The sequence below is a fragment of the Austrofundulus limnaeus genome, unplaced genomic scaffold, assembly GCF_001266775.1.
Source record: "Austrofundulus limnaeus strain Quisiro unplaced genomic scaffold, Austrofundulus_limnaeus-1.0 Scaffold61, whole genome shotgun sequence".
In the NCBI taxonomy this organism is placed as follows: domain Eukaryota; kingdom Metazoa; phylum Chordata; class Actinopteri; order Cyprinodontiformes; family Rivulidae; genus Austrofundulus; species Austrofundulus limnaeus.
Window position 1 is genome coordinate 1,951,641 of NW_013952463.1, and position 18,186 is coordinate 1,969,826.

The 18,186-nt window shown below is 39.9% G+C and overlaps 2 protein-coding genes across 3 annotated transcripts in view; both read right to left on the minus strand.

The window, feature by feature from the left end:
• Window positions 1-15: 15 nt before the first annotated feature.
• On the minus strand, window positions 16-9,596 carry rabgap1l2 (RAB GTPase activating protein 1-like 2; the record flags this gene model as incomplete). The annotated part of the gene is given in 8 exon segments (XM_014009786.1): window positions 16-570; window positions 2,461-2,703; window positions 2,820-2,891; window positions 3,876-3,959; window positions 4,273-4,377; window positions 5,778-5,888; window positions 5,984-6,064; window positions 9,411-9,596. Coding segments are annotated over 8 exon segments (1,029 nt in total). The 3' UTR covers window positions 16-348.
• A 6,296-nt stretch (window positions 9,597-15,892) lies between these two features.
• The window catches only part of LOC106518482 (protein FAM163A), a 27,261-nt gene continuing 24,967 nt past the window's right edge, over window positions 15,893-18,186 (minus strand). For both annotated transcript variants that reach the window (XM_014009792.1, XM_014009791.1), the window contains exon 4: window positions 15,893-17,366. In XM_014009792.1, coding sequence (XP_013865246.1) covers window positions 16,989-17,366 — 378 coding nt within the window. In that variant the 3' untranslated portion in view covers window positions 15,893-16,988. The remainder of the gene's footprint in view (window positions 17,367-18,186) is intronic.

Below are 18,186 nucleotides of genomic sequence, written 5' to 3' on the forward strand. Positions count from 1 at the left end.
CACTGCAGTCATTTRGTGTCGAGTTTCTTTACGTCACAAACTGTACGTTTGTGTTACACTTGCAACTTAAAATAACAGCACATACACAGTACGTTTGTTTGGTTTTAAATAACGAAACACATTTTTCATAAAAAGACTGAAACATTTAAAGAAACTAATGAGTGACGACAGTGTAAAATCAGTAAACAGTTTTTTTCTCAGGTACTCTCCCTGACAGTTCGGTGCTCTTGGCTGCCACCTAGAGGCCACAGGCAGCAGCTGCAGGTTAAAGAATTATTTACATATAAAGTGATGAATGCTTTAAAGGCTGGTGGTTCACAGTCCAGACTTGATCCGGTCCGCGCTCTTTCAAAGGTGTTTAAACTGGACTTTGTGGGGCCACGACAGCTTCTTTGGGAGGGAGGGGCTGTGGATTTTCCAGGCCACTCCTGGAGCTCCGTCTCTGTGGATGCCAACGCTGTGAAGCCCCCCTCCTCCGGAGGTCCGCAGAGACGTGAAGGCCTTACTGATCCAGTTGTTCTTTGCTTCCTGGAGATCGTTGGCCAGAACTCCCTTCTGATGCTCCAGGTCCTGGAAAGCAAGACGAGATCGGTGCAATATGAGAACATTTTATTAAAAAAAAGGGATTTAAGTTTAAACTTTAAACTTTTTTGATATTTTTATCAACAACCACAGATTGTAAAAATGTCAGGTTAATGTGCTGCTAAAATAAAGATTTGATTCAAACCAGCTTATTTCACACCACCTTGTTTGTAAAAACTTTTAAGTGAAGTTCTTGTTTGATCTCTTAGTTTTCAGGGTTTAAGTTGGGGAGGACTTCCAGCTACTACCACACCTAAMTTTAGCTCATTATCTTTAATTAAAACCATTTATGTGTTTGCTCAGCTTGATCAGCAGCCATCTTGAATCAGGACTATTTGCTCTTACGACTCGTTATAAATTGAAACTTCCATCATTAGGAATTAGGGCAGGTGTCAAACCTAAGGTCCGCGGGCCAGATCGGGACCTCGTTAAATATTTTATCTGACACAAAATTCAAACTTTGTAAATTAAAATAGTTTATTGGTTTCTATTTTTGTTCTTATGACAGCTGACCAACTTTCAAGCCTATAAAATGAAGTTTAAATTTTTCAGTATTTTCTTATTTTAAAGTGAAATAATTGAATTTTAATGAGTCGTCTTTTTTTTCCACTGATTTGCTGGATTGTGATAAAATGTTTCTAAGAAACAATGAAAAWGTCATTAGAGAGTAAGGCTTAATAAATGAATGCTAAGATGAGTCTTTTTAAATTTGATCTTTTTTCTTTATCTGTTACATTATGCATGTTCTAAATGTTACATAATATGTAATTTGTAAACGGTTTTTGTATTTCTGTGAGAATAATTTGTAATAGAACATATTTTTATATAAAAACTGACAGATTGGCCCTTGGCTTGGACCAAGTTTTGAATTTTGCCCCCTTATGTCACTGAGTTAGACCCCCCTGAATCAGGACAGATCTTTACAAGAGAGAAAAGAGAAACCAACATTTACATTCTGTCACTTAATAGAATTTATGTTGTTTCCCAAACTTGCCTTCATCACAACCTCCGGATGAAGATGATTCAGTTATCTCAGTAGTTAAACTTTTCTGAAATTTAGCCACATTTCCTGTAATCCACATTCAGCCATGTGACAGCTGGGTGGGAAATTATGTAACTAAACTTCCTCAATTCAGTTTCTCATTTTTTTTGTTTTGCAAGTATTTCTTATTTTCTTTTGTCTGACACAAGCTGAGGTACTCCAGCTTCTGCAGGAGTGAACGAATACGCTTTGTCTTCATTTTTATTCAATTTAATTACGACTCAAAGGGCAGTGGTGTGAGCATAAAACCTTCCAGACTTAAAAAAAAATAAAAAAAATATTTGTCTCTTCACTGCAAACAGTTTTCTCTAATATAAGAATACTGAAGGGGAATTTATTCTAACAGTGATTTTTTTTAAATMCACTACACATTCTTGTTTTTACCTAGAGGTCATGTTATGGTAACCTCTACTTTTATGATTAAACTGTGATGAATTGATGTGCAGTCGTCATCTCAAACAGACTGTGCTTTTAAATGATACAATACATTAACACAGCCCGTAGCACCATCCAACAACTACTTTTCTTATCCAGCAATCAGTATTACTGTAACAGAACCCCAGCCCCTCGGTAGGAGGGGTCCGCCCGACTGATGTGACGTATTGCCCCTAAATGAGGGGCTGTGTTCAGAGGAGATTGTTTAAAATGTACTGTGATTCATGTATTTTGAATCACAGCACATTTTGTTTCCTTGTTCTCAACAAAAGGAACTCAACTTAACTTCTGCACCGATGTAAAAAGAACACGTTATCTTTCATTACAGATGGATAAAAAAGGGGAGTTAAAAGACTTTTAAGAGCTTGTGGATCTCGAACAGTGACAGGATCATAATTTACCTGGATCTTGCACTTGGCCTCCACCATTAGCAGTTTGGTCTGGGCCAGTTCCTGTTCCAGTTCCCGGACCTGAGTCTTCAGGGACTCCTCCTCCTGGTCCTCCCTGATCCGTTCCTTCTGCTCAGGAGCTCCCTCAGTCTTTGTCTCCTCTTGGTCTCGTTCAGTCTGTGAGTTTTCAGAGTCATCCTCTGGAGTGAGCGACTCTATAAGGTGGCGACAGCTGGGACAAGTCTTTGTGCTCTTCTGTAAGACGAGAGGAGACGAGCAGCAGAAAGTGAAACGGATTTAGAGGCCTCTAATGTTGTCGAAGTAAAAAAGACCTGACAAATAAAAAAATGACAGGGTTTTAGAGATGTCACCTTGAGAGCATCCAGTTGGTTTCTGTGAGCAGCCTGCTGCCTCTCCAGACGCAGAGTGAGCTGAGAGCAGATCTGAAGAACAAAAAACATCCTATTTTAAATCATCAAGTAAAAATGAAAAATGGGCTGAACTTATATAGAGCTTCATCAAGCCCACTTGGACCCCACAGCTCTTTACARTTCAGTCATTCACACACTGATGATGGTAAGCTACATTAGCTGCGTTTCCATTGACCGTGTAAATGCGCGAATTAGAATTTCAAAAATAAATTTGCTCAGTGGAAACGTCAATTTCAAAAAACGTCCTCTTTTCGACAAAATGTTTTTGCGCTAGGATGAGGTGTTTTTTTGGCCGTATCGAAATTGGTGTATCTTGCAAAACTGCAATGGAAACACTTTTTTCGCATCACGGGAGTCACGTGATCAACAACCGGCTGTTTCTACTGGCGAAAAAGATGACAACAAAGAAAACAGGAAGTAGAAGTAGTAGTAAAATCACCAAAGTTGTAAAAGAAAGTAGTAAACTCACCGACTACATTTTCCCAAAAACGCAGCATACGTAGTCGCTCCTGAGTATCAGGGGCTCGTCGCTCGAAAGTCTCGATAAGACGCCGACATCTCCTCTGATGGCTGATGATGAGCGCTAGTGTCGTGATAGCAATATGCTATGTGTTTACATCCATTGCCGCCATGTTTGTAATGACTTATCGCGAGAACAAACGTATTCACGCGTGACTTTAATAGCATTTCTTACTTAATGGAAACACCGCAAATGCGAAACTGTGTTTTGTCGACATTTAACAGAATATCGACAAAGTTTTGCACACATTTGCAATGGAAACACAGCTACTGTAGCCACAGCTGCCCTGGGGCACACTGACAGAGGCGGGGCTACCATGCACTGGCGCCATCGGACCCTCTGACCACCAGTAGGCAAGGCGGGTGAGGTGTCTTGCCCAAGGACACAACGACTGAGACGGGATTGAACCGGCAACCCTGCGGTCACAGCACGACTCCTCTAACTCCGCCACATCCAGCCTGTGCTTTAATTGTTACCTGTTTGTAGTCTGCAATGATCCCAGAAGACCTCCTCGCCTCCTGCTCAGTCTGCTCCAGCTCCCGTCGAAACACTTCCTTTAGCTAGATGAAGAGATTTTTAAAAGGTTTTATTTGTTACACAGAGTTAAAGTTATACATCAYCAGGCAGGATAAACTGTTACAGCCATTCAAACCTTGTAAATGACGTAACAACATGCAGGTGTTGGTTCTCAGCTACTACCGCACCAGATTTTAGCTTAATWTCRATCAAATTTGATWGAGTTACAGCTATTTTTGTGTTTACAGTTAGCTGTGGTGGCCATGTTGGATRAGGATGACTCCAATGCTRTTTACTTTTAAGAGTTTTATTCAAATCTGTGCCATAGTTCATMAGGTATTTTGCTTTTACTGTTACCAAGGTAGCCTCTTCCTCTTTTCCTATTTTCTCCTCTTCTGTAGCCTGCAGTTGCTGTCTGGTCCTCAGAAGGTCTTTGGTTAGTTCATCCACTCTGTCTTCTGCCTGCAAAAACAAAATAGCTGTGTTTCCATTGCAAATGTGCGCACTTTGTTGATATTCTGTTAATGTAAAAAAAAAAAACAGTTTTGTAATTGCGGTGTGTAAGAAATGCTATTAAAGTCATGCGTGAATACGTTTGTTCTCGCGATAAGTCATTACAAWCATGGCAGCAATGGATGTAAACACATAGCATATTGCTACCACGACACTAGCGCTCATCATCAGCCATCAGAGGAGACATTGGCGTCTTATCAAGGCTTTCGAGTGACAAGCCCGATACTCAGGAGCAACTACGTATGCTGCGTTTTTGGGAAAATGTACTCAGTGAGTTTACTACTTTCTTTTACAACTTCAGTGATTTTACTACTACTTCTACTTCCTGTTATCTTTTTTTCGTCGTCTTTTTCGCCAGTAGAAACAGCCGGTTGTTGATCACGTGACACCTGTGATGTGAAGAAAAAGTGTTTCCATTGCAGTTTTGCGAAATATACCAAATTCGATACGGCCGAAAAACCACCTCATCCTAGCGCAAAACCATTATGTCGAAAAACATTTTTTTCTAAATTGGCGTGTTTCCATTGAGCAAATTTATTTTCGAAATTCTAATTCGCGCATTTTCATGGTCAATGGAAACGAAGCTGTTGATTCACCCAGGAAATAAATTCTTGTCAGAGTTATTCTTATACAGCCCGATACAATGCCTGCACTGAAATTCAGTATATTTATATTTTTAAACATTTGAAGAGGGAGCAAAGCATCTTTCTCGACTTTCATTAACCCCAGGAGAACATAAGGCAGGAACAGAGGAACAAAGTTATCAAGAAACGTAGGTACCAGGAAGCATACAGTAGATATGAACCTTTTGGTTCCCTTTTTTGAATTGGGTCTGTTAAAATGCCCTGCCTGCAGYGCTACGTATTCTAGAAAATAACGGAGGCAMCAGGATAAAATTTGGGTRAAAATTACAGAGATTAGGGATGCACCGATATAAGTATCAGTCTGATCCAGTTTGACTGGAAGTGACGGGGTATCGAGCTACGAAAGTCYAACTGGCAACTGGGTTGACCACCTCCATCAACCTACACCATTCTGAGGAGAAGGAACGAACCTAAAAGCTAACTATAAAACTGTTAATGGACCAGTTAGCTTCTGCTATATTAGGTTTTAACAGCTAACTAACAAGCTAACATCAACAGGTTTGTGTCAGTCCCACCAGTRTTCAGCTCAGAGTCTTTGTGGTTAGCYATTAGCTGCTGGTMTTATCTGTGCCCGCCACTGTGCATCAGTGTCGGCTCGGATCCAAGTACTTGTTTGAAAGAATGTGGTATTTTAACAAAGCTCCACTATAAGTTCTTGTGGATCTTACTGAAGTTTAGTTTTTGAAGGAAGGTTTGTGACTGTACCGTGTCCAGAGCTCTCCTCAGAGCAACCTTGCTGCTGATCAGTCTGTGGGCCAAACTGTCATTTTCCTGCTCCAGGCGAAGACTGGTCTGCTGGAGCCGGTGGTTTTCCTTCTGCAAAACACACACACACACACAAAAAAAAAAAACACATCAGGGATCTGCAGCTGATGAATGAAAACGCAATATGAGTCAAACGTGTCTCTGACCAGGTACTTGTCCAAAGGGTCTTCTTTATTATCCGTTATCTGAAGCTGGAAGTCCCGAAGTTTAGCTTTCTTTGTGGGGACCTGAGGAGACAGAGCTGATTTAAGATTACAGTAACGTAGAAAAGCTGTCATTTCTGACCGAGCTCAAGAAAAGCTATCATTCCCCAACAGATTTATAGGATGTCGGATAAGCTTGACAAATCAAGAACAGGCTTCAGAAAGACATCCAAACAGGCATAAATCAAAGATAAGATAATGCTGAGTACATGGGGGACATGGTAATCTACAACGCGTTAGGGAGTTTATAGAGGGGGAGGGGTTGTTTTTTTTTTCCAGAAAGCATGAAATGGATTGTCATATCTTAAATATCTGAAACGAACAAGCAGGAAGCATTTCGCTTTATCTCCGATCAAAAATCTGTCTTGCGGAGGAATATGTTTTGTGTTGGGCTCACGCTTGTCACTGCCTGTCAGTAATGGCTCCCGCAAAGAACGATTTAAAATTCAAGTGAGCTGATTTAATGAGACACCCCCCCCCCCCAAAACACACACACACTTCTCTGCACAGGCAAATACAAAACAGCAGTTTAAAACAACAACACACTTTTCAAGTTGTGCAGCACTTTCAAGTCAAGTGAGGTCATAAAGTAAAAGTAAAAGTGCACCAACAGGAAAACAATCTGGAATTTGTTGTTTTTTCTGCAGGTTCTGGAGACTAAGCCGTTGAATAAAGACGTTTTGTTTCTTGGATCAATGCATATCACCCGCCTGTCATGTCAGAGTTTTAAGGTTATTTTATGTTGAGAAAAGTTGCTGCTTCTGTTTTGGGCAACTACAAGGWTCAATGTTGTTTTAGACAAACTTTAGTGAGAACATGACGATCTAATGTGACTTAAGATGTCACTCTGAYGGGATTCTCATCTACTACCACATCGAAATTTAGCTCAATATCTGTAAAATCAGKTGAGTTACAGAATGTTTTATGTTCGCTAATATAAGTTAGCACGTTAGTTATTTACTTTTGGATCAACTCCAAAAGTAAATTTGTTCCAAGCGTACGTCTAATTACTATTTTCTAAGTTTTGTTCAAATCTGTGCAGGGGTTCATGTGATATTTGGCTAACAAACAAACAAACAAACAAACAAACAAACAAACAAACAAACAAACAAACAAACAAACAGGACAGCTTCATCAGCTGTGCAGAATGAGTGGCTCTTAAAATATGTGCTGTTAGTCTCAACTGTGACATCATCAAATGTAGGTCAAGACACTTTTCGTGTTTTTTTTAAGTTGGTGGGCTATGGCAGCCATCTTGATTTGTTTTGACGCCATAAGTTTATCATTTATAGAATTTTTTTCTATCTGAGTTTCATGTGATATTTGGCTAACAGTCAAAGGTAACTCCAAAAGGTTAGTGTCATACTATTAAATCAAAACGTTGTTCAGTCTGTTAGTCCTCAAAAGGTGTCAATGATCTGCCTCAGCTACTGCCGCCATACATGGACCATTTCGTAGTTTCAAATGTGCAAAACTGCCAGGTCACAGGTCATACAGGATAAACGATAAGGTTGTTATAGGAACGCWATTGGAATTGAACAAATTCAATCAGTAAATTTACGCCGTCTTACAGACCTGTGTTTGCTCCAAACTGATTCACTGACTAACCATGTTAAACCCTTCCTTTAAGATCATAGAGATTTTTCATCAATATATTTAACTTATAAATTTGTTTCTTTGTCTTAATTTGGAAGCATTTTGGTTTTTGTATATAAATTGTTATGTAGATATTAACTACGAGGGCAGAAGTCCCAACAAACTCCTGGATCATTTAATGAAGTAGTGAGTACTGGTAGGACCTAAAAATAACCAAATATTTTAAAGGGARCCCCGAATAGCTGTAACATTAGACTTTATATGATAAACATATACTTTAACTGTAAAATAAAGACTGTAAAAATACTGTAGGATGTTCAGTTTTTATCATCTTTAAACTAAAAGTTTAAAAATATATTACACGGACGAGGCCATTTTATTTAAACGCAAAGCATTCTGGGTAAATGACGACATCAACTAGGTCATCGACACAAGGCTGCTAGTGAGGTATATCCACTCTGAAGGTTGATCTTGGACAATATCTGATGATTGGCTCCTTTAGATGAAACCAGAGAGCGTTGACAGAGAGGAGAAGGTAGAAATGACTCAGCCTGTAACTGAAAATATGGATGGAGGACAACAGAGCTGCTTCATGGAAGAAGAACCTCAGCTTAGCCTGTTAGCTTTAGTGTTAGCCCCGACGCTATCACCATATATATGTATTAGCTCAGCGCTACACATTCTCCTCTCATCACTGAGGTCCTCCATCCAAATGATAGAGAGGGGAACACAAAACTGACTCAGCTGCAACTGAAAATATGGATGGAGGACTTCAGTTTAGCTTCTTTGTCACGCTAGCGCCGAGCTAATACATATAAGGCAATATAGTGCGAGGGCTAGCGCAAAGGCTAACAGGCTAAGCTGAGGTTCTTCTTCCATGAAGCAGCTCTGTTGTCCTCCATCCATATTTTCAGTTACAGACTGAGTCATTTCTACCTTCTCCTCTCTGTCAACGCTCTCTGGTTTCATTTAAAAGAGTCGATCATCAGATATTGTCCAAGATTAACCTTCAGAGTGGATATAGCTCGCTAGCAGCCTCGCACCAATGACCTAGTTGATGTCATCATTTACCCAGAATGCTTTGTGTGTAAATAAAATGGCTCCGTCCGTGTTAAAATATATTTTAAAAAATTTACAAAACTAAACAGCCTACAGTATTTTTACAGTCTTTATTTTACAGTTAAAATTAATGTTTATCAAATAAAGTTTAATGTTATGACTAATCGTGGATCCCTTTAAATATCTTGTGGCTAGCTCAGTTTATGTGGGTAAAAGCAGAAAGTTCAAAATAAACTGACTAAACAACAATGGAAGCAGTAATTATATTTTGCTGGTAAATGCATAAAGTTATGTTAAAAGTAAAGCTGTTAAAGTAACAAAATTATATTTTTACAAACGAAYGCTTAAAATTTGCACTTTGTCTTTTAGACCCCCGCTGGTAAAAAGCCCTACTCTGCTTTGACACTTGAACATTTTTCCTCATCAAGTGTTTTCTGTGCCAGAATGTGCAAAAAACATAAAAAACGGAAAAAACACGGCTGCATTCATTAAATTTAATAGCAATGTGGGTTTTTACCAAAAAAACCTCTGACCCTACCCACAATGAAAACACAGAAAACAACTAAATAGACTATTATAGCTCAAATCCAACATATTGGGAACAGATGCATGAGCACAAACATTCCTGCCCACCTTTCATTGGCAGGTGATTAAAAACAACACATGGTTCTTTAAAAACCAAACGTTTTGTAAATAAATCCACGGTGAGTCTCACCCTGAATCCCGGTCCTGCCTCGGCCACCAGACAAGCCAGGATCTCCTCCTCGCTCATCTGTTCAATGGCTCGGGCGTCGTTGGACGTCAGCATGGACACCTCTTCCATCATCTTGCCCAGATCTTCAGCCACGCGGGCCGCCTTCGAAACGCCCAGGAAAGTCTCCAAATCCACCTGCAAGACCACCTTTTAAAAAAAACAACAGCTCGGAGACGTGAAGCCGGAGTATCAACAGGAAAAACAGTCAGGATAAAGTCCAAGTTAACCGGAAGACAACAAACTGCTTACAGCTCAAAGGTGAGCGGCAGAAATAAACCTGAACAGGTGATATGTGACCAGGTAGAAGCCACACACTAAGTACGGAGGTGTGTGTGTTTTTACAAGTGTTAAGGGCTGGTTTACCTGAAAGCAGGTGAAAACAAAACYACTTTGAACACACCCACGTGTGCTTAACATTCAGCGTCTCCRCCTGTCTTCTTCCACAGACAAACCTGTTTCCAAACCTGTCCTCAGAAATATTCACCTGCTTGGTTCTAATTTATGAGGCAATAATGAGATTACACCTGATCTTATCCGTCTTTATGCTCCTTTAWAAAGGATTGTTCACAGTGACTCAGATGTTCTGAACCTGTCAGACATGATAACTAAACACAGCCTGAGTGGAAAGACGTGGAATGAGCGATATGTCACTCCGGGGTGTTGGTGCAGATCCAACAAAGAAGGCCGACGGGACAGCAAACAGGTCCAGCAGGTAAACCAGTAAATACAGAAGAGCAGGATAACAGGGAAGATGTTGCACCTCCGCCCACATTTCTCCTGCAGTCAACATGATGATGCAGTTTTTTTTTTTCATTTCTTCTTTACTCGTGAAATTTCTCAGATCCCAGGTTTTATTTCCCTTCCTTGAGCTTCAGCGAGTGGGTGTTTTTTTTCTTTTCACTTCTGCCTTTAATTTTACTGGAGTTTTTCTACTCTCTTCTCTCTGTGGTCAACACTTCTGCAGTGTGCTTTTTTTCTTTTAACACTCAAGATTTCAGCACCCTGCCTCTCTTCTCTGAATCATTGGTAAGGGGAAAAAAAAGACATAAAAAAAAAAAGCCCAGGAAGACAGTAACATTTATTTTTGCTCAAAAAAGGGAACAATTTTTGTGAAACATGGTGAATTTTCGCTCAGCAGGAAGGTGGACCAAATCATTTCCCATTGATGCAACAAAGCTTAAAAACAGAAACTAAACAATCAAAAGCAGAAATAAATACATCTTCCACCCAATGAGGATTATATTTTGTTGAGTGAGAATATAACAGCTGTTTATAAACACCAAAACTTGGAAAAATAACAACAGTTTATAAAAGAAGTGATACAAACGATGTGATATAAGTATTTTTCTAAAGATCAGGTCTGAGCTCAGACTCGTAGCCTCAGGATTACCGGACCAGGACCCTGGYATTTGATTAAGGGCATTTTCACACCTGATAGTCCAGCAGACTCGGTTCGATTGGGGACCAGAATTGCAACATTTGTTACATTTTCAGCTGGTGAAGTTTGCTTTCACACTGCACTGAGTCAAACAAACTAAACCCTTAGAGCAACRTGTTCACCTCCTCGCCTGTGGTGGTGCTSTATCAAGAACCAGTYAAGGAAACGACACAAAAACCTCTGAACAAGACACTGAGCGCAACTAATCTGGTCGCTGAAGGACAACCTGGAGCCGCACAAATGAACAATTCAACATCATTATTCTGAACTTTGGCTGAACTATGGCTTTATCTTTTGGGGACTAGATTCTTTAGACTCATTCTTCAGATATTCACACAAATGCATACAACATTCTAGATACACACCCTCTAAACTCACTTAGTCCTCTGGCTTATAAATTCTTGCTCTGCAGAGGTTTATTTTTTATAAACACCATAGTGTATCAGATTTTGTTGATATATGTTTTGTTATTTTTCCTCATCTACCCTTGTGTTTTTATTTTTTCGTTTTTCTTTTTAAAAGGTAGCGCGACCCCTGCTGGTTGCTGCATGACCTGATCACCTATGTTTTTGTCATGTGTGTCTCTTGTATGCGTGTTCTTAAACGTAATTTCATTGTGTTCTGTACAATGGCAATAAAGGCATCATCAATCAACTTCCTTCTTTATGAAATGTAAAAAACAGATGGAGTGATGTCAGATTTTAGCAGCTGTAGGATTTATCTTTTGTTTTTGGCAAATGTGCCAAAAACAAACACTCTTCAACACGAGCCATTTTTTCCACTAGCGCTACACATGTGTGTTTGTTTTTGGTTTTATTTACTCAAAATGCCCTGGCTGTAGTTCACTTTTTTGCTTTTGAAACTGTCTCTGGTCCGCTTGGCATTCACACCTCCCCAATCGAACCAGGCAAACAAACTAGTTTGATTAAAAAGGACTAAACAGGGTCGTGTGAATACACCACTATAATATTTTTGAATAAATACTGCATCACAAATACACTCACTGATGAAAAAAAGGGTTACCACCCAGAAGGAGCAATGGTAGTTCAAGTAAACAACAGTATGCCACAGCTGTAAAAACTAATGATTTGTTGTTTATTATTAAAGCTGTCTGAGGAGCTAGCATGGAAGGTATACCAACGTTATAAAAGATAATCTCCAAGCAGCTTTGTGTTCCTCTGACAGAAGCAAATAATAAAAAAACTACAGGGTGAATAAAAAGTCTRAGGARACCCTTTCATTTCAGAAACAAAAGAAAATTTTTAGAGAAAAAAAAATAAAACTTGCCCTCGATCCAATATGGTGGCTTTCAAGATGGCGGCCATGTTCTGGACATYACCTTAAAGATCGGCCACCTCACAATTACTTCCTGGGGTATTCACWATGTAATTTTCCCTTTTGTTTCTGAAATAAAAAGGATCTCCTGAGACTTTTGACTCACGCTGTGCTCAGAGTTTTTAACTCTGTTGAGTTGTGGGGGGTAGCGGCCATCTTGAATTCTGAACTCTCCCACTTTCCAACAAGAATGTTAAAAACTGTTGCATGTCGACARAATTATGTCTAAATCGGATTATTCCTTCTGGGTGCACAATTTCATTTCGTCAGGGAGCAACAAACAACTTTTAGCATATTTTGTCAGCAGCTCTAAAAAGTCTTTAAATGTACATTTWTAGTGCCTTCTTATTTTATTCCTCAGTCAGACAGCACACAGGAACACAAAACAAGAACTCAAATGAAAGATCACTAAATTACACATTTTTATATTTTTCACAAAACTCCAAAAATGAATAAAAATAAATAAACCGAGCTTTAAACTGCACAGATAGAATGACTTCTAAAATCAGCAAAACATTGTAAATAATCCATCTTTTAAACAAGGTTAAAATCAAGAATTTGTAATAAAAAAAGTTCACAAACTCAGAAACCACAGCAAAACCGACTGTTTCAGTGCTCGAGTTTCATTCATCAGAAAAGACAAAAATAAACGTGAGACTTTTCTCACAGGCTGAGGGAGGAGTTCTTCAGAGAACTGCAAAGTTCCCTTTTTCCCCTTCATAAATCATTTCTGAACAGTATTCTAGTACTAGTTTCTATTACTAGTACACAACTAGCGCTGATATTGAAGAAGAAATACTGTTAGCCCTCATGTACCGTTAGCTGTAAGCTGGAGGGGGTTTACATTTCCAGTCGGACGTGTCAGACGGGGGGACTGGAAACTAAAAGTGAAACTAAAACAATCCTGACGGTCAGGGAAGTCTTTAAAACTCTTCTGTTGAAACAAACCTCATGTCTCAAACTGGACCTCTCAGTTCACCTGTGGGTTCATGACTGGGAAAGTTCGATACCAAAAAAATTAATTGGAAATTTTACTAAAAAGACAGACAGATTTCCATTTCTATTTGTGAATCTATTCTTACGTAGGTGAAGAAATGCATCACATATTTCCAGTAGTACTTTCATAAAACCACAGAAAACTCATTCATGATGAAGACATGACTCTGCTAACAAGGGAAACCCATTAAATAAATGTACTTGATTTGGATATATAAGCTCCGCCCCCACACTATAATGGGATTTTTTTTTAAACATATTTGTTGCTGATGACACCTCCCGTGGACACAGGAACCAAGWTTTGGTAAGAAAAACAAATGTTTCTTTAAAAGTAGTTTTTTTTCTTTTTAATTTGTTTGTGTTTTTTCTGTGTAGAGAGATGTGAAGATTTTCAGAAAACAATGACACCATAGCCTCTTCACACACGCCCACTGTCAGTTTGTGCTCTTTTTAACAGGGGAACTCATGAACTAACAAAAAAATTGTTTAAAATGTTTAGTGTAACCTTTAGCCAAGTTAAGTTTTTTCTTTTCCTGTATTTTTCTATGTTGTTAAAGGGCCAATATTATGTGTTTCTCAGGCATATATTTAAATACTATACCATAAGTATCTATGTCACCTCTAGCTGTTATTAAAATGCTGTTTTATGTTTAAATAGAAAATAAACTTATCTTCTCATCACTTCCTCTTCTAAACGCCTTGAAATTGGCCTCTGTCTCTTTAAGAACCACCTTCTGCTTCTGTCCCGTCCATTTCGATGCGGGGGGCTCYCACGCGCCATGATGCAGTTTATTTGGTATCTAAAATACATTTCCTCAAAGGTATTTTGAATCTGGAAAAAGCTTCACTGAGTGATGCTACGTTCACACCGACGAGTATTGAGCGGCCAAAAAGCGCAAAACGCTTCTCGTTGGACGCACTATGTTCAGACCGAAGAACGCACTAGTGTTCAGACCAGAACAAGCAGCAGCAGCGGGGTGTGGGAGGAGCGTCTCCTCGGCGGGTGAATAAAGATAAAATAAAAGAAAATGGCTTTGATTTATTTACTAAAAAGCAAGCGAACATTTAGCACAGCAGATAATTAACTCACCAGATGATTTAGAGGCGATTTGTTCAGTTAGTTTCGTCACTCCAGAAGCTGACAGACTTTTTTTTTGTCCCGAGCAGCTGATCCACATCGGTGCTGATATATCCTGCCAGAAAATCCAACTGCACATGGTCGATTTCAGGTAAAGATCTCCACTCATCTGTTTCGGTTTTCAGTGGGAGACGCGTCGAGCGGCGAAAAGTTGAGATATTTGAACTCTGGCGGCGGCTGCTTCCGCAGCACCGCATGCGCGGAAAACGCTCCCCTTCTGCCTTCCTTGCGCGCCGCCCAAAACTTACGTGACGCGACGCACGACCCCTAGAGGCGCGTCCACCATAGACTTTGCATGTGAATCGGCCGCTCCTGCCACTCAAAATGCGTTCGGTGTGAACGTACCATGAGAAGTAGTGTTGAGAACTCAGCAGACAGTTTGTTTCACTTTTGTTTGTTTTGTTACAGCCGAGAGCCTGCAGGAGTCATGGGCGGAGTGTGTGGGGTGGGGGATGGGGAGGTGTCCTCCGTGATGAGGAAGCACGGCTTGGAGACACGTCCCAGAGGCGTTTCTGGTCCCCACCTGTCGTTTTGCTCCTCAGCATGGCTGCCTAAAAACTCTGCAGGATTTCTCAAACATGCATGAATGAGTCAAAGCAAGACTTTGGGCATGTTTTTTATGAGAGTGTAACATTATAACATGARATAAAACTCAAAAAAGTAGATTTTACATTATATTAACCCTTTAATGTGGACAATTTGCCACCTAGTGGCACAAGAAGAGTACTGCAGCATTTTTGTTGGAATGAGTGGATGGGGAAATGAAGATAAACCAAAATACACAGCCAGCCAAAAACAGGTCATCACCTGGGTTTAACAAAGCAAATAGTAAGAGCCTGGTATTGGATAATTACTGCATGGATGATCATGTTTCAGCTGACAAGCTATTTAACCTTAAATGATGCAGAGTAGCTTCTTATTTGTTAAAATGTTGAAAGTTGTGGAAAAGATGTTAATTTGTTTCAGAATGGTCAAATTATTGGAAACAAGCAGAAAACATCTGACAGGGGTGTCCAAAGTGTGCCCCCTGAAGAATTATACAAATTTGTTTACAAATTCCCCCCAGCACAGGTGTAGATGGAGACTTTCTATGTTTAATTAGGGCAAAATTATCACAGATAAAGTAAAATCTACTTCCAATAAAGAATACTGGCAACAATGCCAATAATTTATCTTTAAATAACCAGGCTCTTAGCTTTTTCCACATCTATCTAGTAACTTCTATTTAAACGCTGATTTTGCTGCCCTCCAATTCGCTTTTAATTAACTTATTAAATTTGTCTGAATACAGCAAGCATTTTCAACAAAAGAGTGACCTAAATCCTGATTTTATTGATCAGAATTAACTAAATTGGATTCTTTATTCCCTAATTAAAACCTAGAAAATTGTGAAATTTCTTTCAATAAGGGAAACCTGCAACAAACTTCTGGATCTAGATTAATTTACYCATCCATTTCCAGCAATAAATCCAACTACTTTATTTGTTTAATTTGAGWATTCAATGRTTAGTTTATTGTTGAGCAGGTAAAGGAAAAATATTTTTGGCCCTCAGMTCCTTCTGACTTTATGATTTTGGTCCATGTGACAAAATGTTTGGACACCCCTGATCTAAGAGATTGATGAAACTAGTAAAATCAGGTTAAGAACTGTGCAAGGAAGGTCATGTGGTCTGATGAGTCCACACTGACCCTGTTCCAGAGTGATGGAGCATAAGAAGAGAGGCAGTGATGGCACATGGACATGTTTCTAGTTGGCAATGCCAGGATTCATCGAGCGCACAGCCTGAGACATTCATTTCCACCAAAGAGTCCAGAACTGAACCCACATTGAGAATATTTGGGATGTGCTGAAGAAGACAGTGCTCCAACTCCATCAATACAAGATCTTGGGGYAAAAAAATTACACTTTGAACAGAAAACAAAAGTTGTGACATCGCAGAAGCTTTTGRAAACTATGCCATCGAGAATGTGTGACCAACCTATTATTAATGACCTTTTTGTTGGCTGGGACATGTWTAGATAAAGTACCCACAGTAGGCAGGGCCATAGACTGCAGTACTTCTGAGTTTAAGGACATTATGTTCAATTCTCCACAAAGTTTCCTGGACCACTGGGCTCATTTGGTGCCAATTTTTCAGAAACACTTTGTTTCAAATAATTTTTATGTAAATTGCAGATTTATATCCTCTGAACAATTTCTTACTTTTAAATCATTTAGAAAAAAAGGACTCAGGAAAACGTTCTGGACACATTTCTCATGTGGCTCGAGTGATGGCATTAATCCTTGAGCTCCAACATCTACACTGAGATCCCACCTACATCAGGGGAGGTGGGATTTAGCTCTGTGCCGTACAAACCGTGGTCCTGGCAGAACTGTGCCTCATCGCTTGCAGATCAAATGTTCCTCACGCTGCAGCTTCAGTGGGTTGCAGAGTGGATCTGTTGCCCTGCTAAGAGCTCTGTGGGCTGAGTTGGTAGGTCACCTCTTTGTGTGAATGAGCGTGGGTAAATGACGAACGTCAGAGTGAGCAGTGATACAGGTGTAGGTGTTTAGATCTTAATAAATTACCTGAATTCAGTCCTAAACCAAGCAGCACGTGAGGTGTTGGGTGAGTTTGCAGAGAACGAGGAGTCAAACGTCGGTGCTGTAGGGTCGCGGCGGAGGAGGGAACGTGTCCGTGGGATTGTAGAAACTCTGAGGGGAGGAGCTCTGCGGCGTGACGGACTGGGGAAGAGTCACAGACGGGTTGTTGTAGTAGGTGTGGAAGCCCAGCCGCTCCCCTCCGTTACGCATGTCTTCTGTGAGTCCAGAGCGGACGGGGTACGGCGAACAGCTGGGGCAGGATTTGTGGAGGGAACCCGAGTCCAGCTGGTCCAAAGAGACCGGGGTGATAGCTGTGCCGTCCATGGCCAGGGCGTTGCAAGCGTTGCAGGGGAAGTGAGAGAGGGGATCGGCTCCCGCCACCGAGGCCTTGTCCACCTCCGAGTCATTTTTCTTACAGCAGTAATACTGCAGGAACATGAGACAGAATTCATACAGTCACACCAAAAACATTCTTACTACAAGAAATATAGAGATGCTGCATGAACTGAGCTTTTTATTTTGAAATTCACTCACATTCTGCTCTGATTTGTTCCTTTATAATCATGGGTGTAATTTGCTGGGGTGGGGAGGGAGGGATGACCCCCACAATAATTTGATCCAGTCAATATAACCCCCCCAATAAAATGTCATCATTTGCTCAAACACAATAGAAATGAACTGGTTAAGTCCACATCTGCAAAGCTCTTGTCTTTAGGTAGCTTTGACCCAATTTCAACATTTATGATGTCATATATGTACATTTAAGCATAGCTGCTGAAAATGACATGAAGGGTTTTCATGAATCGTGTTGTAATTTTTCCTAGCTAAGAGCACTAGGTAAATACATACTTTTGGGAAATTGAGAAATGTAGGTATGTTTGTAATACATCCTAAAAATGTAAAATATTTGTTACTGTTGGAAAAAAATGGAGAAAAAGGTAAAACCTTTTCTTAATTGTTGAATAATGTGGAACAGTAAAAGGTGCAGAGTAAATACAAAGAAAACAGGGAAGTTGAGTAAATCACACTAAAAGCATTACAATGTATTTTAACACCAAAATATCCTGAATCGTTTTATAAAAGTAAACGATTCAATAAATAATAAAATAGGCAGAGAACATAACCCTCTAAAGCAGGGGTGGGCAATCCTGTTCCTGGAGGGCCACAGCCCTGCATGTTTTACTTTTTTCTCTGCTCAAACACACCTGATTTGAATGAAAGAGTGGTTATCAGGCTTCTGCTGTAC